Source organism: Rhinoraja longicauda, chromosome 9 (assembly GCF_053455715.1).
Source record: "Rhinoraja longicauda isolate Sanriku21f chromosome 9, sRhiLon1.1, whole genome shotgun sequence".
NCBI classification, from domain to species: Eukaryota; Metazoa; Chordata; class Chondrichthyes; order Rajiformes; family Arhynchobatidae; genus Rhinoraja; species Rhinoraja longicauda.
In genome coordinates this window covers 45,905,140-45,930,531 of record NC_135961.1, presented here as the reverse complement: position 1 = coordinate 45,930,531, position 25,392 = coordinate 45,905,140, and the positions used below count along the sequence as shown (strand labels likewise).

Here is a 25,392-nt window from a genome sequence, read left to right as displayed (position 1 = left end):
GCTTCAAACATACAGTTCATACAACACTGGAGTGGAAATTCTGTGTATCAATCACTCACTCATCTGCCATGACTATCCACAGAATAAAACACACACACACACACACACACACACACACACACACACACACACACACACACAGACAGACACACACACACACATATTACACACACACACACACACACACACACACACACACACACACACACACACACACACACACAGACACACAGGTCTTAAACTGTACTGAGCATAGGGACTGAACATACAAGCCAGGATTGAGAGGATTGGATACAATTGGATCCTTTCAAACAGTGTATCTGAGATTTCGAAAATACCTTGTGAATATAAACTTAGTTCTTGATAGGCACTGGTCTATGGCATAGAATTGTCCTCTATTTTGGCCTAAAGTTTGATGGTGACGGTTGTCCAAAGTGAAAAAAAACAACACCAACATCCTGCATTTGTAAAATATTTTTAATTGGATAAAACTGCCCAAGCTCCCAAACAGCAAAATAAAACAAAATAAGACAAAATTCTCTGCCATAAAATATTGTCAATACATGGAGCAAATCTAAACCAGTGATTACTAATTAATTGTTAAATAATTCACCGTGGAGCTACTCCTTACTGGTTAATTACACTGGCACAATTACATTGCTTCCCAACTCACTACGTATTTAATTTCCATACATTAGTGAAAGCCTTCTACACAAATGTAACCTTCAAACAAAAAGTTGAATCCCTCTGCAATCCCGCTCCTTATTTCAATGGTGCAAATAGTTAATAATTATTGTCAGATTATGCTAATTCTGTGATCTACAATTTTCTCTCAGCGGCTGTTATCAAAAATAAGTCTTTTATTTCACCATTATTTATAGGATCTTGCAATGCATAAAATAACTTTAATTTGCCAAATTGTAACACGTCTGAGTTAAATTCCCTCTCCCATTCCTTGGGCAACTTCCCTAATTCATCTTGATCATGTTGTAACCTTAGACAACCTTTTTTACTGTCCACCACGCCTCCATGTTTAGTGTCAAAATTACTATCTATGCCACCAATATTCTCATCAAAATCATTAATACAATAACCAAATAACAGGGGACCGAACACTGATCCCTACAGTACACCACCGAGATCTTCTCTTGTTTCCCACAACATCTTAGGTTGTTTATTGATCACTCCCCGGGATTTATCCACCTTTATGTGTGTCAAGACCACCAACACCTTTTTCATAATAGCAATATTTTACAGAGCATCATTGTTCCTTTCCCTGATTTCCATGGCAAACACACATCTATGGTATTCAAACTTATGTGTCTGGATCAATGGACGGAACTCTGGTAGCTAGTCCAGTGATTAAACCACTTCATTATCACACTTTATACTAATTCCTTTCTTAGGTATGGCTCCATCAGACTTCCCAAGTGGTTGATTTCTTAGTGTGAATCTAGATGATGAATTCCAGGAGGCACCTCAGCCAATTCACAAAATGCTCTCGTACACAGATTCCCACTAGGGTTCAGTGGATCAGGAGATGGATCATAGCCACTTTTCTCTTCCTATATGATTGTCTTAAATCTAGCTTTGCCAGGGTAAAGGAGAGCAAACTAAATGCTACTTAAAGTAAAAATTAAATACAAAGGTTTCCCCTTCCAAGTTGGGTGGAAGCCAGATTAAGAGAACAATGTGATGGGAACAATATGTAGACATTATATTCCACAACCCTATGCTTAAGCCAAACTGTGTTTGGTGATTAAATGTTCTTATCTAAATTTGTTTCTATCACATGTCCCCCTTCTTGGAGCATCGCAGTGTGTGGATACAGTTGGTCATTTTCAGTTAGTTTTGTTGACCTTGTTCACTCAACCACTCTCGAAGGACAAGAACCAAGCAGCTGTCAATTATCCTCTAATTGACCTCTGAATCTGCAAATTCAGATCACTCCCCCCAGGGAGTATCCATGCTGTGGTGGGAGGCAAGCTGGATTAACCACCCTCAAACGGTCTTGGCCATGCTTCACGTGAACAATACCACAGAAGACAGCTAGGTTAATAATCATAAGTCGTCTTAGAACACTGACACTATCTCTCTAGTTTATCTTTGAAAGACTCTTTCCAAAGGGAATTAAATACAATATTAACAAGTAATGTCAGAGCAACTTTGCTCCCTTGATTACTCAGTTGTCCATTGTGGAACTGAGCCAGAAAAGGCAGGATACTCCCAGCCTGCACTGAGTTAACTGATATATCAGCACTTTCAAAACTGCACACTGGTACAATTGGCAAGATAATCCTGAGAAGAGCTCTGCATTAAATGATGCAATAATCGATAAGAATCTCAAGGACACAACTCATTCTCATACCTCTGTAAATGGAGGGAGATTTTAAAACATCTCCTCCACTTTGTATCAGTTCTGTTCCTTGACGGACAGAACAATCTTTCAATCTGTTAGACCCTAACCCTAAAGCCGATTAGATCCTAATCTTCCAATACATGCAACTGATCTGACAAGCTCAGTGTAGCAATGCACACTGTAAATTCCACAAAGCAAACGGCACACTGCTTCAAGATATAAAATAGTGGAGGAATCTTAAAAATATAACAGCAAATAATTGTGAAACAGTCAAGTAGTAATTTAAAGAAAACTTGAAACGACACTCAACATCTCAGTAATAGTTTTAATAATTTCTAATAAATATTGCCACGGGGTGAGATCGCAGAAGGTCTTGCCAAGTGTTAACCATTACACAAAATAAATAAATCATCTGCATGCATTTTGGCTGTAAATGCCAGATCAGCAATCACTTACCCAGAAGAGGAAGCTGAAGAAAAATAGGTAGTACTTAATCCAGGGGTTAATAAATGTAATATTTTCACCTCTGTTCAGCCTTCTTCCAATGTCCATCGTGGAATTTCAACAGCTGCAAAAACAAATGTGTATCAGAAGAGGAAAACCAGCAGAGAGCCTGCCAAATGATAAACGATAAAGAAAATGTCAGCAGACTTCTGGCTTGATGTTCCTGTGCAGTGTGTGTGTGCAAGTGTCTATGTGCGTGCTGGTGTGAATGAGCCTGCCTGCGACTGAACACTATGACTCGCCCTGTGCCTGTAGTTGGTTCTGTACCATAAATAGATGCATTTTCTTATCACCTAAACCCATGCAGCTCAGACACAACATGAGCTGGAATACTGATTCAGCATCATCAGATGGGGCATACTTGGCACCGTGCACAAAGCATTGGCTTCAGAGACTGCAATTGAATTTGTTAATTACTGAACGCAATAATGTTGAAAAACAGAATTTTCTCTTTTGTTATGACCTTCAGAGTAAATCTTTAGCAAGGTATATTTTGCATCACATACACATTTAGAATATTTTAAGCCATATTTGAAATAATCACTACACATTAGGATATTTTGTTATTCACATAATTTTTTTAAAATTGCACTTTTCAGCCACTTTGTCCCAATTCTCAGCTAATATGTATTGACTGCAAATTGCAGCATTGATATCTGGACTCTGAGCTTTTCTGAACTTCTGGATTGTAAAGTACAAGATGAGGGAAATCCCTGCAAATTAATATTCCCAGACTATTGACTAAAACAAAATCAGAAAGTGATGGAAATACTCAGCAGACCAGGCAGCATCTGTGGAGACTTAACCATTTAATTGTTAACATTTCAGTTCCAGGACCCTTCACTAGAATAAATGAGAAAGGAAGTATGCAAAGTTAGCAGAGTGCCACTGCTGGGTAAGTTAATTAGCTGTTATAAATTACTCATAGTGGGCAGGCAGTTGCTGGATGTGGAGGGAATTGATGAGAATGTGGGAAGCATAAATGGGATGTGTAGGATTGGTGTAAATGGGTGTTGGTGGTAGATACAGACTCGTGTAAGAAAATAACTGCAGATGCTGGTACAAATCGAAGGTATTTATTTCACAAAATGCTGGAGTTACAGCAGGTCACGCAGCATCTCAGGAGAGAAGGAATGGGTGACGTTTCAGGTCGAGCCCTTCTTCAGTCTGAAGAAGGGTTTCAACCCGAAACGTCACCCATTCCTTCTCTCCTGAGATGCTGCCTGACCTGCTGAGTTACTCCAGCATTTTGTGAAGTAGATACAGACGCGATGTATACACTAGAATTTAGAAGGATGAGAGGGGATCTTATTGAAACATATAAGATTATTAAGGGGTTGGACACGTTAGAGGCAGAAAACATGTTCCCAATGTTGGGGGAGTCCAGAACCAGGGGCCACAGTTTAAGAATAAGGGGTAGGCCATTTATAACAGAGATGAGGAAAAACTTTTGCAGTCAGAGAGTTATAAATCTATGGAATTCTCTGCCTCAGAAGGCAGTGGAGGCCAGTTCTCTGAATGCTTTCAAGAGAGAGCTAGATAGAGCTCTTAAGGAAGGCGGAGTCAGAGGGTATGGGGAGAAGGCAGGAACGGGGTACTGATTGAGAATGACTAACCATGATCACATTGAATGGTGGTGCTGGCTCGAGGGGCCAAATGGCTTACTCCTGCACCTATTGTCTATTGATGAGCCAATGGGCCTCTTTCTATACTACATGACTCAATGTCTCTATATGTGCTTTACGTTGCAAAGAGGTGGAAAGATGTTAGCTAGGAGAAGGTGACAACGAAGCATACAGAGGTAAACATACAGGCAGACTGGTCGGAAAATTGGAAGGGGAAGGAATGGAGAGAAAGTCAATTTTCATACTGCTGGGGTGTAAGCTGCCCATGTGAAATATGAGATCCTTGTCTCCTTCTCCCCTGACTCTCAATCTGAGGAAAGGCTGATGATCTGAAATTGTTGAAATCTGTATTGAGCCTCGAGGGCTGCCATATGCCCAAATAGAAGACAAAATGTTGATTTCTCAGCTCAACCTCACTCAGCATATTGAAGATGGTTTAGAGGAAGGGAAAGTAACTGGTGTTGTGTTTGTCGACCTCTCTGCTGCTTACAACACTGTTAACCATAGATGCCTTCTCCACAAGAACCTGGAGATTACCAAGGCCATCTGTCTAATAGAATTGATTGAAAGGATGCTTGAGAACAGGTACTTCTTTGTCGAACTGGGTGGTAAGAAGAGCAGATGGCGGAACCTCAAGAACGGACTACCACAGGGAAGTGTGCTTGCACCAATACTCTTCAACATCTACACTAACGACCAACCTAGAAGTGAAGGTACATGTCGCTTTATCTATGCAGATGACCTTGGTATAGCTGCCCAAGACAGTGACTTCAGTGCTGTTGAACAACCACTCTCAAATGCCCTCAACAAACTAAAACCTTACTACCAAGAGAACCACCTCCGTGCAAATCCATCAAAGACACAGGTGTGTGCATTCCATCTGCGCAACCGAGAAGCCAAACGCCGACTGAACGTCACCTGGTCTGATACCCCTCTTGAAAACTGCGATCACCCAGTATATCTAAGAGTGATCGTTGTCTCTCCTTCAAGAGCCTTGTTGAAAAGACAAAAGCTAAAGTCTGTGCAAGAAACAACATTGTCAGCAAACTTACTGGAACCAGATGGGACGCAATTCCTAACACTCTACAATCAACTACCTTGGCCCTTTGCGACTCAACTGCAGAGTTTGCATGCACAGTCTGGGAAAGATCAGCCCATACTAAGAAGATTGATCCAGCCATCAATACAACCTGCAGCTTTATCACTGGATGTCTTAGACCAACATCAATTGACAGCCTATACATACTATCTGGTATAGCGCCACCAGAGATTTGTCGCAGTGCAGCAAGCAGTAGAGAATGCCATCGCCAGACCACAGATGTACGACATCCCCTATTCGGCCATGAACCCGGAAAAGCTTCCTCAATGAAGTTGAACCAAATGCTGAAGCTGATGGTACTAGAGTTGCATTATGGGAAGAGAGACTAGCCAATCTCCCATCAACGCTAACCATGTTCATAAGTGCCAAAGAAGGACTTTCGCCTGGGGCCGAATCAAGTTAGGCTGAATGGAAATGCCTCAACAGACTGAGAGCTGGTACTGGTTGTTGTAAAGCGACTCTCAAGAAGTGGGGTTACGTAGACACTGAAGATGTCATCTGCATATGTGGCACTGAACCACAAACTATGGAGCACCTATTGAGATGTCCTCTATTGGAGCATGAATGCAAAGCTGAGGACTTCGCAGAGAACAATGATATTGCTAAGAGTTGTGTTCAGTTTTGGCTGAAACACAATATCTAGCATGTGTGGACATGATAAGAAGCTTACATTGGAACATTGTACAAAGTTAAAGACGAAAAAACAGGGTGGAAAAGGGGTGGAGAATTAAAGAGACAGGTGAATGAAGACCCTGGGTCACCTAAGTGGATTGAATGGACGTGTTCTGCCAAATGGTTAACCAATCTCTCTTTAGTTTCTCCAACGTAGAGGAGACCGGATGATCAAGGAGCACTGTTGACTAAAACCTTCTGTTCATGTCCATTTAACACCTTTGAATTGAAAAGCTTTAAGCTGAAAGTATTTGATTGCAAACAGTATAAAATACTACTTTATATTGCCAAGAGTCTGATGAAAAGGATGAATTAAAGGAAATTAGGAAGTAAGTAAATAGTACTGGAAATATTAATGGAAGTGAAAGTTAATAAATTCCCAGGGGCTGATAATCAGCTAAAACAGTAACTATGGAACTGGTTGCCTTCTTCCAAATTCTATGGATTTTGAAATGGTCCCTGCACATTGGAAGGTAACATATGTAACCTCACTATGTAAAAAAGGAAAAAGGAGACAGGAAACTGGAGACTGGTTCACTAAACATCAGTAAACGGGGAAAATGCTGGAATTTATTATGAACTTAATGTGAGATAACAGGACACTGGATAGAAAATAGCAATGAGAAGAGTCACTAGGTTAATTCCCGGAATCACTAGGTTAATTCCCGGAATGGCGGGACTGTCGTATGTTGAAAGGCTGGAGCAATTAGGCTTGTATACACTGGAATTTAGAAGGATGAGGGGGGATCTTATTGAAACATATAAGATAATTAGGGGATTGGACACATTAGAGGCAGGAAACATGTTCCCAATGTTGGGGGAGTCCAGAACAAGGGGCCAGTTTAAGAATAAGGGGTAGGCCATTTAGAACGGAGATGAGGAAGAACTTTTTCAGTCAGAGAGTGGTGAAGGTGTGGAATTCTCTGCCTCAGAAGGCAGTGGAGGCCAGTTCGTTGGATGCTTTCAAGAGAGAGCTGGATAGAGCTCTTAAGGATAGCGGAGTGAGGGGGTATGGGGAGAAGGCAGGAACGGGGTACTGATTGAGAGTGATCAGCCATGATCGCATTGAATGGCGGTGCTGGCTCGAAGGGCTGAATGGCCTACTCCTGCACCTATTGTCTATTGTCTATTGTCAAATTCAACATGGATTTATGAAGGCAAAACCATATTTGACAAACTTACTCATAGTCATAGAGTCCTAATGCATGGAAACAGGCCCTTCACCCCCAACCTGCTGACGCCGACCACTGCTACTGAACACGTCCCACCTGCCTGCATTTGCCCCATATCCTTCTAAGCCTATCGTTCGGTGTCTATGTACCTGTCCAAATGTTTTTGGCAACTTGTTCCATATGTGCCCCTCAGGTTCTTATTAAATCTTTACCCCCTCACCTTAAACTATGGTTCTTGATTCCCCTACTCTGGGTAAAAGATTCTGTGCATTTATCTTATCTATTCCTCTCATGATTTTATACACCTTTATAAGATTGCCACATCCTCCTGCGCTCCAAAGAATAAGGTCTTGGCCTGTTCAACCTCTCCCTATAGCTCAGGCCCTTGAGTCCTGGCAACATCCCTGTAAATCTTCTCTGACCCTTTCCAGCTTAACAACATCTTTCCTATAACAGGGTGATCAAAACTGAACACAATATTCTAAATCTAGCCTTATCAATGCATTGTACAACTGTAATATGACCTCCCAACCTCTATACTCAATACTCTGACTGATGAAGAACAATGTGCCAAAAGCCTTCTTCACCGCCCTATCTACGTAATGACACGCTCAAGGAACTATGTACCTGCACTCCTAGATCCCTCTGCTCTACAACACTCCCCAGAGCCCTGCCATTCACTGTGCAGATCATCCCTGGTTAGACTTCCCAAAATGCAACACCTAGCATTTTTTGTACTAAACCCCATCAACTGTTCCTCAGCCCACTTGGCCAACCAATCAAAAACCTGCTGCAATTTTTGACATCCATCTTCACTATCTACAATACCACCAACTTTATGGTTATCTACAAACTTGTACGTTCTCATCCAAATAATTGATATAGATGATAATCAGTAATGGCCTAGCGCTCACCCTGAGTCACAGCACTAGTCAGAGGCCTCCAATCTGAAAAACAACCTTCTACCATCACTCTCTGCTTCCTTTCAGGAAGCCAATTTTCTCTCCAGATGGCTAGCTTTCCTTGGATCCCATGCGAGTGAACGAATGACAGGACTTTAACTTCTCACCTGGAAGATGACAACTCTGATAGTGTCACATTTCCTCAGAAATTCTTTGTAGAGTTATCCTGGATAACATGGTCATGTCTCTGGAAAAGGACTTGAATCTGTGAGCTCATTCCAGTGATGGAGAAAAAAAACCCACGCAAACACAAGAGGGCAGAAATGGAGAGGAACTGAGATCACGTGGTGTTTTCAGGCTGAAAGATGCTATAGAGACATGGAAGTTTGAGGATGTGGAGGTTGAAAACAAGGATGGGTAGTTTAAAATTGAGACACTACCTCTCCAATAATCACTGTGGATCAATGGGCAAGTGGGTGGTAGGTGAAAAGGATGGTGAGAATTGGGAATAGGGGCTACAAAGTTTTGTACCAGCTATAGCTGAGGAGGATAGGTGACTGAAAGCTGCCTAAGTAACTACTGAAATAGTAAAGACCTGAATGAGGGTTTTATCAACAGATGGCACAGTGGTGCAGGTGTAGAGTTGCTGCCTTACATCACCAAAGACCCAGGTTGAATCCTGACACTGGGTGCTATCTGTATGGAGTTTGTATGTTCTTTCTGTGACCGCGTGGGTTTCTGCCGGGTGCTCTGATTTCCTCCCACATTCCAAAAACTAACAGGTTTGTAGGTTAATTGGCTTTAGACTTTAGAGATACAGTGCGGAAACAGGCCCATCAACCATCGAGTCCGCGCCAACCAGCGATATCCCGTACACTAACACAATCCTAGTAACACTAGGGACAGTTTTACAATTTTACCAAAGCCAATCAACCTAAAATCCTGGACATCTTTGAAGTGTGGGAGGAAATCGGAGCACCCGGAGAAAGCCCACACGTTCCCAAGGAGAATGTACAAACACCGTACAGACAGTACCCATAGCCAAGATCGAACCTGGGCCCCTGGCGTTGTAAGACAGCAACTCTACCACTGCACCACTGTGCCGCCCTAATGTGTAGGATAGAACTAATGTACGAATGATCGCTAGTCGGTGCAGACTTCATGGGCCACTGTATATCTAAAACTAAAACTAAATTAGTAGATGGAAAATGACAGTTTTAGTCATTGAGTCAATTAAAGGGATGGAAACTTTGATCAAGGTCAGAGTGAGGTCCATATTTGTGAATAGTCAGAAAAGGACCATGGAGAAGGATGGATTCACTGACCAGCCAAAGGGCCCATGACTGTGACTGAGGATGTCAGCTACAAACTCTTGAATATTTAAACGGAGGAAAACTCTGTGCGTTCTGCACTGCACATCACCTTACATCATCCATGTGGCGCTCATTTTTTGGTCTCTTCTTAAAAAAAGATAATCATGCAGGACTTTCATGTACTTTTCAAAGACAGAAATCCCGGATGCAACCTATTTATTTTTTTACAGCACTATCGTACTGCATTAATATTCAGACAGTCTTTGTAAAATAGTATATTTTTTAACATTTGTACTTAAAATGCACCAGCAGCATTCATTAAAATGTATGTGTTAAATATTTTAAATCCCTTGTCAAAATACAAACATTACTTAAAATCATAGTGAACTAGACAGAATTTTTAATAGTAAATATGGTATTAGCTGGTCTCAGGACAGAAATATGAAGGAGAATAGGACAAGTAAAGTAAATTATTAATCAATAAAATATCTTGTTAGTATTTCAGTAACACTGGCCTTTGAGGTTTTGGTTACACTTCTGATCTGTTGCAGGTTCTTGAGCTCCTTAATATGTATTGGTCACATACATGAATACTTCATCAAAGGAATTCTTAAACCTGTTACTGAATTGGACTGCAAAAGAATAGACAAACTGAATGTAGAATGAGCTTTAGTGTGAGGTGAAATGCTGCCATGACAAATTTTGAAGATGGAATTAATCTGTTTAAGAAGGCCAATATAGACACTCCAGGAAAATATAGGCTGGTGAGCCTCACATAAGCGCTCAGGAAGCAACTGGAGACGATTCTTAGTTTAGTTTAGTTTACTTTACTTTAGTTTAGAGATATAACATGGAAACAGGACCTTTGGCCCACCGAGTCCACACCAACTATCAACCACCCTTTCACACTAATTCTATGTTATCACGTTTTCTCATCCACCTCCCACACATTAGGGGGAAATTTTACAGAGCTGCCAATGCAGGTAGTTGAGGAAGGTACTATCGCAATGTTTAAGAAACATTTAGACAGGTAATGGATAGGACAGGGTTAGAGGAATATGGGCAAGCGTAGGTAGATGGAACATGTTGGCCGATGTGGGCAAGATGGGCCGAATGGCCTGTTTCCATGCTGTAAGACTCTATGACACTAAGATGATGTCTAATTTTGACCTCGGTATCACTTTCTCACATTCTCCCCATACATTTTGATATATCAGGTTTCTTTCAATCTCAGCGTTGAATATATTCAATGACTCAGTGGTCCAAGTGGCCTGTTTCTAATTAGAGGACCATTGTTACAATGACTCTTTCACTGAGGTAATTTTGTCTCAGTCCTGGAATTCTCTTGCAAAACTTCTCTGCCTCCTTTAATCGCGCTCCACTTGAAGTCACACCCCTTTGACTGAGCTTTTGCTCTCCTATTCTAGTGTGGCTTAATATCAAATTATGTTTGAGAATGTTCATAAGCATTGTCTTGGGAAAATTGCAGGTTTTAAAGCATGTTTATTATTGATGCACCAGTCATGATGTAATTATAACGTCCTGCCATAGATGGTGCTACAGTGCTTTAATTACCACTCTATCTACTTGTGTTGCCACTTTCAGAGAACTATGGATTTACCCCCCAAAATTCCCGACACATCAGTGTTCTTCAGAGTCCTTGCTCCTTATATTTGGTCACCCAAGTGCAACATCTCGCACTTACAGAATACAGAATACCTTTATTTTCATTCGATACCGAACGAAATTCGCCCGTATTAAACACTTGCCCGTATTAAACTCCATCTGCCATTTCTTCGCTCATATCTGTAACTATGCGGTATCCTTTGACAGCCTTCTTCACTGTTTGCAACACCAACAATTTATGTGTCATCTGCAAACTTATTAACCAATCCATCACCATTTATGTCCAATATATATATGAACCTCCAGGTGGTATGACACCTTCTACGGGTAAACCAGTTCTCAATCTATACTACCATGCCTCTGAATTTGAATCTAAACTACCATGCATTGGAGACACTGCAGATACTGAAATCATGAGTAAACAACAAATTATCAGAGCAATTCAGTGGGTCAAGAACATCTGTGGAGGGAATGAACAGATGGTGTTTCATGTTGGGACCCTTCTTCACACTCGAAACATCATCTGTCCATTCCCTCCAGAGATTATGCCTGGTTTTTTTAAGCACCTTAATCTTCTAGATGTGTGAGATTGAAGGGGTCAAATAGCCCGCTTCTGTTCCTGTTAGAAAAAACAGAAGAATGTACGAGAAGTCTATCATGGGTTGAATTCTGCTCAAAGTGAATGCTTTAAGGAATTTCAGAGGGCTGTAAATCTGAAGGATTGAAGAATGAGACTACAGAAGGATTTGAACATAAGAATGAAAATTTTAAATCTGAAGCATTTTTAGATGAAGCTAAGATGAAGCTTCAGGCCCAGTCTGAAGAAGGGTCTCGACCCGAAACGTCACCTATTCCGTTTCTCCAGAGATGTTGTCGGACCTGCTGAGTTACTCCAACTTTTTGAGTCTCGGAATGGTGGAGGTCAGTAGATGGAATGATTTATTCCTGGTCCTATTTCCACTAAGATCCTATCCTTTTGACAAAGATTTTGATCAGTGCCAAACCGTGCAAATGTATTTGCTAATACTCATGTGAACCTACATTACATTGACCTATATTACAACTGCTCTTTAAATGTGTCTATGATGTAGTCAAGTATTTACAGTGGCACTTTCACATTTTAACCACTCTTCTGAAATGTCTCTCTCCAAAATGTATTTGTGGATGCATGTCCTTTTTCTTTAAATGGTTGCAAGCAGTTTGTTGGAATATTCTTTGTTAAATTAGTGCCACTTTGAAAAGAAAAAAAATGCAGCGTGTATTTGCAGTCTTTTTGTTGGCAATTGTGAAATTGCATAGTGAATGCAACCCAGCCACACGGGCGCGCATGCGCACGGCTACCTGACTGGCGCTTCCGTTCATGGCGTCGGGCTGCCGGCGTCTCCAGGCAGTGACGGGAAAATAATGTCTCGCTGAACACGGGTCACCCGAGGAGCAGATAATGATTTGAGGGATATTTTTCAAGTAGGCAGCGAGAACGAGAAACGCCGCCATGTCGACCGAGGGCGAGGCGGAGAAGCCGAAGGTGAGTACGTCATTAACGGCTGGCTGGGGAGCGGCGGGTGAAAGGTCAGGAGCACGCGCAGTGGGCGCTCTCAATGTCAAGCCAAGGTCGCAGCTCCATTACGCTGAAGTTTAGAGCGGAACAAGTTGCAAATACTCAGCAGCTCAGGCAGCAACATCGCCAGCTGAGTAATTACAACACCGTACCCTTTTATATTACAAGCGTCTAGCTTTTTGTGTGGTGATATTGATGAAATGGCCCTTCAAAGCTGGGCTCAAAATGGCGCTTTCTGACGGTGCCCCGCAATCTCGGAGAAATCAGCACAGCCCCATTTTGTTCAAGAGCTCGGACATCCTCGTGCCGACAGTTTTCACCATACATCTCCTAATCATGGCGACCATCGGTTTGGTTTTCAACCTACTTTCAAAGGGGTCAGCAATAATGAGAAATACAAACGGACAGGCATAATTTAAGAATCTAAATATTGTAAAATGCCTGCAACTTCAAGGAATTACATTCCTATACTGATTCTAATGTAAAGATATATATTTGATCCCTGGTCATGAAGTCATATCGTCCTGATGCAGGTTCTTGATCTGGAATGTTAACTTACAATTGTGTCCACATATGCTGATTGATACATAGATTATAACATCTGAAGTCTATTTTGCTGTCAGGGTCATATAGCATTGGAAACAGTGTAGAAGGAACTGCAGACACTGGTATACACCGAAGATGGACACAAAATGCTGGAGTAACTCAGCGGGACAGACAGTATATGAAGTTGTGTGAATAACGACAAGTTGTTTAACTTCATAATAAGTTTTATTAACCACGAGGCTGCAGACCATAGACAAAAGCCTCTACATTCCTCCGGGTCATTCCCTGTCTGACTGAACCTCAATAGCACTCATTCGCTAGATAAGATACTCCAGGAACAGTCTAAACGAATACCCAACAGGGATCCGGAAAATGATGACTAATCTACATCCTCCTTCTTTAGCTAAAGCCCCATGAAATAAAAGCAAACATGTATACATTAAATTATGGCAAAGCTTATACAAAATGAAGAAAATGTCATACTGTACAATAATTACAGCAAAGCAAAGCAACACCAACTGACATAAAGAAAACGATCAGTCTTTGTATTTAGGATTAGGTTTGCAGACACGTCCTGCACGTGTCCTGTAAAACCCCTCCGCGGTATCATTCACAGGTGATTTGACCACAGACACGCGCGTCCTGTAAAACGCCTCCGCAGTATCCTTCGCAGGTGACTTGGTCACAGGCACAGACACAGGCACCTGAACCTGAGGCTGTTCAGAATCCATTGTTACTTGTCCATCACCCATGAGAACATTCTCATCTTCTGACCCCATTCCGATATCCGGGTATGTAACATCGAATGGACTTTGCTGTGGTGGCGCAGGCTAGTCTACGGGGGAAAGTTGTCTTTAATTCCTCCTGTAGAACCCTTCTTCTGATTGTACAATGTAAGATCTGGGCTCTTGGCATATCTCTTTTACAACGCCCATACGATTGTAGTCGTCTGGGGTCTGTAATCTGACAAACTGCCCTTCCTTCAAAGGCTGGAGTGGCTTGATTGATCATAACACGCCTTTTGTGCCAGCCTTTTATTGAGAAGTTGAGCTTGGACCTCTTGAGGCTTACACATGTGTGGTTCAGGCAGTTTCTTTGAGACTGGAAGGGTGGTGCGCGTTTGCCTTGACATCAGTTTTTGTGCTGGAGATCCAAGCGTGTCATGTGGCACATTTCTGAGATTAAGGAGATCAAGGAAGACCTCTGATTGGTCTCTGTAAGATTTTTCCATGACTTGTTTCGCACTGCAGACTGCCCGTTCAGCTAACCCATTTGATTGGGGATACTCCAGGCTGTTGGTGACATGGGAAAAGTCCCACTGTTTCGCGAAGTCTTTAAATTGCTGGCTTGTAAACTGGCCAGCATTGTCTGACATGAGAGTATGTGGTGCTCCATGGACCGAAAAGTGTCTCTTTAGTTTTGTAATAACCGCTGTTGAAGTAGTGGTGCGAAGCAGGTCAATCTCATACCAGCCGGAATATGATTCCACTAGCACCAGGTATTGTTGATTATGCCACTCAAAGATATCAATTGCCACCATGGACCAGGGCAATTCTGGAACTGGATGCAGCATAAGTGGTTTCCTCTGTTGATGTGATTTTGCACTGTTGCAGACGCATAAATAACTTTCTTGACATTTTCGTTGCACTTAGCACCAGTGTCCACCTTCATTTCTACTGAGGCACCATTAACTTGTATGGTGACCATAGCTTCGTCATTACTAACTCTTTGTGTATCAAACAAATCCATTTGCAATGTGATTCCATCAACACTGACTGTCTCATCGGCACTGCTGTCGGTTTGATCGGATTGCAACTGGTGAACAAGCTGTTTGGGTTTCTCCCTGCGGTAAATCTGTTGTGTGGATTTGCAGTATCCCTTGAAGTGATTGCTTTTTCTACAGGCTTAACACTGTTGACCAAAAGCTGGACATTTTTCCCTTTTAGCTGCATGATTACCTCCACAATTGTTGCAGTCGGCAATAAATCGTGCCCCAGCCGTTTTTGACCGGATTCTCATCATTATCTCAGGCATACGTTCTATCCGGACACCCAGCATGAACAGCATCGATACTTGTGGCAGATCACTGCACAATAGTTAGCGTTTCATTATGCACTTCGGTCATCTCGTGAACTTGACAGGTAGAAATAGCCTTAGCCAATGTCAAGTCACTATCACGCAGAAGTACCTTCCTTAGTTTATCATCATTAATACCACATACCAGTCTATCTTTAATGAGCTCATCACAGAGTCCTCCAAACCTGCAGCTCCTTGCTTGTAACTTAAAAGCATTAACATACAATTCAATTGTCTCACCAGCCTTCTGATTGCGTGTGTTGAACTTGTGCCGTTCCATGGTGAGATTAATTTGAGGGCTGCATAACTCAAAATTTCCTCTTGAGACATTGAGGATCTTCTTTCGATTCAGCGGGAGTGATAACCTCTTCTCCGCCTCCCATCGCAGGCTGTCTCATCTCCTCTGCATACACAAGCGATCTTGCACGTTCGATAGCCTCCTGTCCCGCAAGGTTGAGAAGAATATACGCTTGAATGCGGGTGGCTTTTCAGAGTGTGCTGCTGCGACAAAATCGTCATATTCCTCCTCGAAGATGCATCATCTCTCGCCGATGTTGCTGTCGAAGACGAGCGAGTCCGGTCTCCGGAATGCATCAGCCATGTTCGTTTGGTTAACAAACTTTTCGATCTCTCTTGTAGAGAAAAAGAGAGTGAAAAACTCACGAATTCCAAGCCGATGAAGTTCCGGACTAAAACTTCTGACACCATGTATGAAGTTGTGTGAATAACGACAAGTTGTTTACCTTCATAATAAGTTTTATTAACCACGAGGCTGCAGACCATAGAAAAAAGCCTCTACATTTCTCCGGATCACTCCCTGTCTGATTGAACCTCAATAGCACGCATGCACTAGATAAGATAATCCAGGAATAGTCTAAACGAATACCCGACATAGATCAGGAATATAGTGACTGATCTACAGACAGCATCTCTGGAGAGGTGGAGACGTTTTGGATCGAGACCTTTTTTCAGACTTTTTCGGGCCCACCAAGTCCACACTGAATCATAAAGTACCCATGAAGACATGAGGAAGTACAGATAGTGGTTTACCAAAAAAAAAACCCTCACTGCTGGAGTAATGCAGCAGATCAGGCAGCATCTCTGGAGGACGAGGAAATGCCACGATTTGGGTCAGGACCCCTGTTCTGAGTAACTCCAGCACTTTATTTTTTCCCCCCATCAGGTACCCAATTACACAAATCCCATTTTATTCTCCCCACATTCTCAGCAACCATCACGCACAGGTTCAGGAACAGTTACTTTCTGACAATTAGAACCAAAAGGCAAAACCTTAATCCAACTTTGACAAAGAAACACTGGTCTGCCTCTTGCACTACCATGGATTTTTTTCACATGTTCTTGCCACTAATGAATGTCTTATATTTTTGTACATACCCTTTTAGGAATTTTATGTGTAATTTATGTATACAATATATTTTTTGTGTTGTCTATCTATGTACCTGTAATGCTGCTGCAAACTAGATTTTCATTGTACCTGCACCTCACTATACTTGTGCATATGATAATAAACCTGAATTGACTTCACCTACACATTTGGGAACAATTTACACTGGCAAGTAACTTATCAACTTGCACATCTTTGGGATGTGGAAAGAAAGCAGAGCACCTGGGGGAAACCTAGCAATAAAGAGCAAACTCCACGTAGTCAGCACCAGAAGTCAGAGTTAAACTTGGTTTGCTGTAGTTATGAGGTCACAACTCTTCCGGCCACCCCGTGATCTACTGTCCAATAACATCATAGGAGCACCAGATGACCCACAGATGTCTAAGAAGTTGATGGGAGCAATTAGGGTTGAGGAGTAAATTCTGGCCTTGCCAGTGACGCAAGCATCCTGAAAAATAACCTCAGAGGAGGAACAACCGCTGTTGTGAAATTTGGTATCAGTGGTTAAGAAGCAGGATTTGGTCAAGGTTTACAACCCTGATCACTGTACACCTGCACGTATTACAAGCCTTCACGTTGTTAAGTAAGCACATAATCAAGTGCCATTCTCATTTCCCTCACTTTCTAGTCAAGATTTCTGCCAACATTCACAATGTACAACTGCAACCTTCTAGCATCACTATTATTCTGAAGGATTTTTAAGAATATAGTCTTTTAGTTGAGGCGTAAACGGGATTTTTGTTTGTTCTTACATTTCTGGCAGGTGTAAACTATGCCATGGTACAATAGACTGAAGGCTAGAGAATTACTTTTGTAATCTTTGTACCTTCAATCACCATAAAATAGATTGACTCGTTATTTGTTCATTGCCTTTGATATTGAATTTACTTTTGGAACTACTGTCACCATGCTTCACAATAATCATGGTGTGAGCTCTGTGTATTAATTTTCTAAAAAAATAATACACACCATAGATTTCCAACCTATTGTTACTAGTAAGAAATTATAGTTATTAAAACCTTTTATTTTGTGCTTTTAGTCATTTAAGCTCCTGGGTATCTTGGATGTACAGAACATTCCGTGTGCCCGAGACTCCGTACTGTACGGCTCTGCTGGTGCTCTGGTGGTTGGGTTTGGCCACTTCTTGGCAACAAGTAAGTGTATTTGTCGAACAGCAAGATATTTTAGTAAGGTAAAAATGTTCCAAGGGAGATCGCTCAGAACAAGGGTCCTGACCTGAATGTGGCCTATTCTTGTCCTCCAGAGATGCTGCCTGATCTGCTGCATTATTCCATCTCAGGGAGTTACAAAGGGAATGATCCAAATACATCCACCGCGGGGCTAGTGGGTGTTGGGAGAACCAAGACTGCTTTTGATCTGTCCAAGATTAGAACTGATTAGAGTGGGGTGCGGGAATTAGATGAGATGCGGCCAAAGGCTCTTTCCACATTGGTAGAAGGGAAGTCAAAAGTCAGGAAAATATTTCAGACGTCTGTGGAATGTTTCATCATCGGAACAAATGAGACAGAACTGAGTGAATGGAATGCAGTCCTTGCAGGAGGCAGGGTGGGAGGAGGTATGATTAAGGCAGCAGTGGGAATTTATGGGCTTGTAGTGGATGTTTCTGGCTAGCCTATCCAGAGATGAAGAAATCTGGAAGGAGAAACGGGGCTCGTACGGTCCTTGAAAGTCCTGGAATTTGAAACTCTGTTTTTCAAGGCCTTGAAAGTCCTTGGATTTATCATGGGTCCGCGAAAGTCCTTGAAAATTCACTTTTTATGATAAAAGTATTAATTCATGCAGTAATGTGGCATTTTTTCATCGTTTATAATGCGTATTTTTATTAAAAGTTGGGAAACATTGTTAGACGTGTTTGTCTTTGTCGCCTATTTACATATTCTCTTACCGGCTTTGTCGCTGAGAATAAAGACATTGTCCGGTATTCATTTATGACCCAGAGCCGGGACAAGGTGAGAGATTGCAGCGCCCCCTCGCAAACAACAAACTCAAGGAAACTTCCATCCTCGCCCTCGCCGCTCACCCCGAGGCTTCTGAACAACAACTACAACGCTTGTGTTTGTTCTTATTTTGCTGCGTTAGAGGGAGATGGGCCCGGGGAAGAGAATGAAGATGTGGCGCAGATCTCACTGGCGCTGGGAGAGGGGGAGAGAGAGGGAGAGAACAGCCCCCGCAAGTGGCGGAGCTCCTTCACCGGACCTTCTGACACCCTCCCCGCTTTCACCCGCTACTCCCTCAACCCCGACTACCCCACTCTCTCTCTCTACCCCCTCACTCTCTCCCCTCCCTTTCCTGGCCCCGTCTCCCTATAGCGCAGTGTTGTACTTGTTGTTCAGAAGCCCCGCATCCCCGGGGTGAGTGGCAGCGGCGAGGAGGAAAGTTTCCTTGAGTTTGGTGTTTGCGAGGGGGCGCTGCGATTTCTCGTCTTGTCCCGGCTCTGGGTCGGTGGCGATCCGCTCTCCGGTCAACCTTCGCCGGCAGCTTCTGCCTCCAGTCCCCGCAGCCGCTGCCACGGTTCCACGGCTCCGGGACAAGTTAAAGAGTCGGGGAGAGTTGAGGGGAACTCACCGCATAAACCAAAAAACCCTACAAAATCATCATAGTTTTTACTAATTAACTATATATACACCAAATTAACAGTTTTGAAAATAGTATTTTCTTACCTATACGGAGAAAAACTAGAAAAATCTATGCTGGATTTTGTTCCTTGAAAATTGGATTTTTGGACCTTGAAAAGTCCTTGAATATTTTGCTGTTCCAAGTGCACGAACCCTGGAGAAAGGAAGGGTCGAAGATGGGCCCTGTGAAGATGAGGGCAGAGTGGAAAGTGGCTGCAAAAGTGATGACACTTTGGAATTCTCTATGAGTGTTGGAAGCAGGGCCATTGCAGTATTCATTGTACTCAAAACAACTGGGTAAGTGGCCCTGAGTAGAACTGAGGCAATGAGTATTCCATGTACCCAACAAAAAGATTGACATAGCTCTGGGCCCATGTGAGCGTCCTTTGCTATATCTTTCGATCTGGGGATAGTTGGACAAAATAGTGAAACCAAATGTCTTTGAATTAGATATTATTATTTTGCAGTAATCCTGTCTTCCCTCTTGCTGCAGGCAGAGTAAAGAGATCTTTTGACTTTGGTGTGGGGAGTTTCCTACTTACGACTTTGGGAACTTGGTGAGTTTGGTTATCTTTTCATTCGGAGAATGTAATTTTGCTTCCTGGTTGCAAGATTCACTTTTGTTTCATGTTCTCCTTTGGAACTTTTTTATGAAGATGTGGAATTCTCTTTTTTCATTTAAGTAATCTTTCACTACTTTCTTTTTGCTTTGGAATTTGCTGCTGTTGTCTGCACCTGTCAGTTCTACTGTTTCACCAATATTTTGGCAATGTGGTAGTGTGATTGGCTTTAAGACAAAACTGAGGGGATATCATTACCCAGTTCTCACCCACTGGTTAACCAGAGATCAGTTTACAATGCTCAGTCTTACTGAATTAATGACCTTGCCTACTTCCTTGCATAACTTCTCTCCATTTAGAGTCATAGAGTCCTACAGCACAGAAAGAGCCCCTTCGTCCCATCGTGTCCGCGCCGCCCGTTACCAAACACAGTCTAATTTTAATCCCATTTTCCCGCATTTGGCCCGTAGCCCTGAATGTTGTAGCATTTCAAGTGCCCATCCAAATGCCTCTTAAACGTTGTGAGTGTTCCCGCCTCCACCACCACCCCAGGCAGTGAGTTCCAGACTCCAACCACCCTCTGGGTGAAAAAGTTATTTCTCACATCCCCCCGAAACCTCCCTCTCCTTACCCTGTATCTATGTCCCCTCGTTGTTGAACCTTCCACCAGTGGAAGAAGTTCCCCGCCATCTACCTTATCTATGCCCCTCATGATCTTGTACACCTCGATCATGTCCCCTCTCAGCCTTCTCTGCTCCAGGGAAAACAACCCCAGTCTGCTCAGTCTCTCCTCATAGCCGAGGCCCTTCATCCCTGGCAGCATCCTAGTGAATCTCCTCTGCACCCTCTCCAAAGCTATCACATCCTTTCTATAATGTGGTGACCAGAACTGTACACAATACTCCAGCTGTGGCCTCACCAGTGTTCTGTACAATTCCATCATTACCCCACTACTTTTATATTCGATGCCCCGGCTAATGAAGGCCAGTAACCCATATGCCTTTTTGACCACCCTGTCCACCTGTCCTGCTGCCTTCAAGGACTTGTGTACCTGTACTCCAAGGTCCCTCTGTACCCCTGTCTTCCCTAGGGTCCTTCCATTCATGGTGTATTCCCTCTCCAAGTTATTTCTGCCAAAGTGCATCACCTCGCACTTTTCAGGATTAAATTCCATCTGCCACTGCTCCGCCCATCTGACCATCTCATCTATATCTTATCATATCATATCATATCATATATGTACAGCCGGAAACAGGTCTTTTCGGCCCTCCAAGTCCGTGCCGCCCAGCGATCCCCGTACATTAACACTATCCTACACCCACTAGGGACAATTTTTACATTTACCCAGCCAATTAACCTACATACCTGTACGTCTTTGGAGTGTGGGAGGAAACCGAAGATCTCGGAGAAAACCCACGCAGGTCACGGGGAGAACGTACAAACTCCTTACAGTGCAGCACCCGTAGTCAGGATCGAACCTGAGTCTCCGGCGCTGCATTCGCTGTAAAGCAGCAACTCTACCGCTGCGCTACCGTACCGTGCAGATCCCTTCCTCGCTATTCACCACCCCCCCTACCTTTGTGTCATCTGCAAACTTGCTGATCATGCCCTGTACGTTGACATCCAGATCATTTATGTAGATTACAAACAGTAAGGGACCCAACACCGATCCCTGCGGCACCCCACTGGACACCGGCCTCCAGTCACAGAAGCACCCTTCTACCATCACCCTCTGCCTTCTGTCACTAAGCCAGTTTTTTATCCATTTTGCCAAGGTGCCCTGGATCCCATGGGCTCTTACCTTCTTGACTAGTCTCCTGTGTGGGACCTTGTCAAAAGCCTTACTGAAATCCATGTATACCACAACCACTGCACTACCCCCATCTACCTCCTTGGTCACCCCTTCAAAAAATGCAATCAAGTTAGTCAGACACGACCTTCCCTTAACAAAGCCATGTTGACTATCCTTAATTAACCCTCGATCCTCCAAGTGAAGACTGATTCTGTCCCTCAGAATCTTTTCTAGCAATTTCCCCACCACCGATGTCAGACTCACCGGCCTGTAGTTCCCAGGTTTATCCCTACTGCCCTTTTTAAATAATGGCACCACATTAGCTATCCTCCAGTCCTCCGGTACATCCCCTGTTGCAAGAGAGGCTCTGAAAATTTGTGCCAGAGCCCCCGCAATCTCCTCCCTTGCCTCTCTCAGCATCCTGGGATACATCTCGTCAGGGCCCGGAGACTTATCCACTTTTAAGCCTGCCAGAGCCTCCAGCACCGCCTCCCTGTCAATAGCAATATGCTCAAGAACATCACAACCCTCCTGCTCCATTTCTAAGTCCGCATCGCCCTCCTCCCTCGTAAAAACAGATGCAAAAAATTCATTTAAAACATCTCCTACATCCTCTGGCTCCACACACAGCTTTCCACTATGGTCCCTGATGGGCCCCACTCTTTCCCTCGTTATCCTCTTATCCTTGATATACTTATAGAACACTTTGGGATTTTCTTTTACTTTGCCCGCTAGTGCTATCTCATGGCCCCTTTTTGCTCTCCTAATTTCTTTTTTAAGAACCGCCCTACACCTTCTGTATTCCTCTAATGATGTCTGTGCCTTAAGTTCTTTATGCCTTCCAAAAGCCCCCCTTTTTTTTCGAATCAATCCTACTATATCGTTCGACATCCAAGGTTCTTTGGACTTGTTTGTCCCACCCTTAAACTTTAGGGGAACATGCTTCCTCTGTACTTTTTCAATTATTCCTTTGAATGACTCCCACTGTTCTGATGCGGTCCTCCCCACGAGAAGCTGATCCCAGTCCACCAGGGCCAACTTCTGCCTTATCAGATTAAAATCGGCCTTGCCCCAATTTAGAAATTTTCCTCTTTCCTCTGGTCCCTCTTTATCCTTTCCCATTACCACCTTAAATATCACTGAATTGTGAGCACTGTCACCAAAATGCTCTGCCACTGACACTTCAACCACCTGTCCGGCCTCATTTCCCAAGATTAAGTCCAATATCGCCCCCTCCCTTGTTGGACTTTCAACATATTGGCTCAAAAAGCCCTCCTGGATGACCCTTAGGAACTCTGCACCCTCAGGGCCCTTGACACTTTCGGGAAGTTGAAATCCCCTACTATTACTACCCTGTTGTTTTCACACCCCCCCGAGATTTGCCTACAAATATGTTCTTCTATTTCCCTCTGACTGTTTGGGGGTCTGTAGTATACACCCAGTAAGGTGCATGCCCCTTTTCTATTTCTCAATTCCACCCAAATAGCCTCATTTGAGGAACCCGCTAATATGTCATCCCTTCTTACAGCAGAAATAGATTCTTTGATTAATACTGCAACACCCCCTCCCCTTTTTCCCTGCTCTCTGTCTCTCCTGAAGATTCTATACCCTGGAATATTGAGCTGCCAGTCCTGCCCTTCTTTCAACCATGTTTCCGTAATGGCAACAATGTCGTACTCCCATGTGTTCAGTAACACCTTCAATTCATCCCCCTTGCTTCCAATACTCCTTGCATTAAAATAAATGCCGTTCAGACTTGCCCTACCCCATTGTGCTGGGGCATTCTTGTTCTGCCTCCCAATCTGACCAGTTTTTTCCTCTATATTTTCCTTCTCCTCACCCCCTATACTAGCTCCATGCTGTATCCCAACTCCCTGCCAAATTAGTTTAAACCCTACCCAACAGTGCTAGCAAACCTCCCCGCCAGGATATTGGTCCCCCTCTGGTTTAAGGTGGAGACCGTCCGGCCTATACAGTTCCCACCTTTCCCAGAAACAGGCCCAATTATCCAGAAAAACGAATCCCTCCCCCCTGCTCCAACTCCTGAATTTCCTTGAGTAATCCTACCCTTTCCCTCACCCTTTGGTATTCTCCTTATACCTACTTGCCAGGGACAATTTCATGGCCTCTTTAAGCACTCCTAATTTCTTTAGTTCTTTCCTGCTTCCACTCTGTTTATTTTATTTTAGTTTAGAGATACAGCGCGGAAACAGGCCTCTCGGCCCACCGAGTCCAACCCTACGGACCAGCGATCCCTGCACACTAACACTATCCTACGCACAATAGGGACAGTTTACATCTATACCAAGCCAATTAGCCTACAAACCTGTACGTCTTTGGAGCGTGGGAGAAACCGGAGCTTTCTGGAGAAAACCCGTGCAGGTCACGGGGAGAATGTACAAACTCCATACGGACAGCGCTGTAGTCAGGATCGAACCCTGGTGACAGGTACTGTAAGGCAGCAACTCTACCGCTTCGCCACGGTGTCGCCCATATCTTCCTATTTCTGGCTTTGCTTGTACGTGTTGCTGAATGGTGTTGGACTTCATCAGTATTGTTGGATGTGCATTGTTCAGAGAAGTTTAGAGGGTTCCATCATGCTCTAGACTTGTGGTCTGTCAATGGTTGAAGGGCTCTAATCAATGCAAGATACCCCGTCTTCAACCTGCTATTGATTTATTTGGTTGTTCCAGTTGAGTTCTGATGAATGGTGACCCAAGGATGGTGATTGTGCAAGACTAGGTAATAGCAATGTCTTTGAATTTGAAGGATGGGGTTTTGAGGAATTAAAACATTTTCAAAATGCTTAAATCTTTTCCAGGATGTTCTGCAGGTACCAGAATGCAAAGCTGAGAATCCAACATCGAATGGTGCATGAGGGTATGAAAAACAAAGTAATGTACGAAGGAACCAAAATGGATCCAACAAAAAAAGCAGATATAAGCAGCGGAGACAATCAAATAGACAATCCAGGGTCCACTGTACGTGAGAGATAAACGGTTTGCAGACAGGAAGATTATTTGCAACGGATTTCATTTTGTATGTTGGTGGCTTCAGTGATGCCTAAACCTTTTCCAGCGGACACAAAACTCTCAGTGCAAGGAGCAAAATAGGGACAATGTCCACCTGTGTGCTCAGTAAGCAGTTGAACCTCTGCTTTATTTTGGGAAGAAGCAACTTCCAGGGTGAGAAACAGGAAAGGTTGGTAATACTCCACCAGCCAGGGAGCATCTCTTGAGAGAGAAAACAATTGAAAAGGTGAATGACTTGCAATGTTTCTTCCTCCATGTGCTGCCTGGCCTGCTGAGTATTCAGTGTTTTTCATTTTTATCTCAGGTTTCCAGCAATCACAGTTTTTTTTTGTTTTATGCTTCGAGTGGGAACTGATAACAGTAATTTGGGTGTATACGTTTTTTTAATATCTTGACAATTCATTTCAACAGAAAAATGTGTGCAGAAACATTGAAATCCAAAATCCTTGTTGGTTAAAAGGGATTGAGAAATGCAACAACTTAAATTAAAGATATTAAACATTGGATTCCTGCAA

At 43.1% G+C, this 25,392-nt stretch overlaps 2 protein-coding genes across 3 annotated transcripts in view; one reads left to right on the top strand and one right to left on the bottom strand.

The window, feature by feature from the left end:
• Positions 1 to 3,159, bottom strand: part of tspan33b (tetraspanin 33b) — a 29,320-nt gene extending 26,161 nt beyond the window's left edge. For both annotated transcript variants that reach the window (XR_013547646.1, XM_078405378.1), the window contains exon 1: positions 2,816 to 3,159. Coding sequence is in view for 1 of the 2 variants with exons in the window: in XM_078405378.1 (XP_078261504.1) it covers positions 2,816 to 2,911 (96 nt within the window). In the remaining variant the exon portion in view is untranslated. The remainder of the gene's footprint in view (positions 1 to 2,815) is intronic.
• A 9,439-nt stretch (positions 3,160 to 12,598) lies between these two features.
• cox20 (cytochrome c oxidase assembly factor COX20) lies at positions 12,599 to 25,392 on the top strand. The gene is made up of 4 exons (XM_078405377.1): positions 12,599 to 12,797; positions 17,897 to 18,011; positions 19,987 to 20,050; positions 24,667 to 25,392. The coding sequence occupies exons 1-4, from the start codon at positions 12,765 to 12,767 to the stop codon at positions 24,839 to 24,841; spliced, it is 387 nt and encodes a 128-aa protein (XP_078261503.1). The 5' UTR covers positions 12,599 to 12,764; the 3' UTR covers positions 24,842 to 25,392.

Excerpts from the sequence above, each read along its gene's own strand:
- cox20 (XM_078405377.1), top strand. The coding sequence starts at position 12,765 with ATGTCGACCGAGGGCGAGGCGGAGAAGCCGAAG. Across the intron at positions 18,012-19,986 it reads TGGCCACTTCTTGGCAACAA|GCAGAGTAAAGAGATCTTTT; the intron begins GTAAGTGTATTT and ends CTCTTGCTGCAG. Across the intron at positions 20,051-24,666 it reads CTTACGACTTTGGGAACTTG|GATGTTCTGCAGGTACCAGA; the intron begins GTGAGTTTGGTT and ends AATCTTTTCCAG.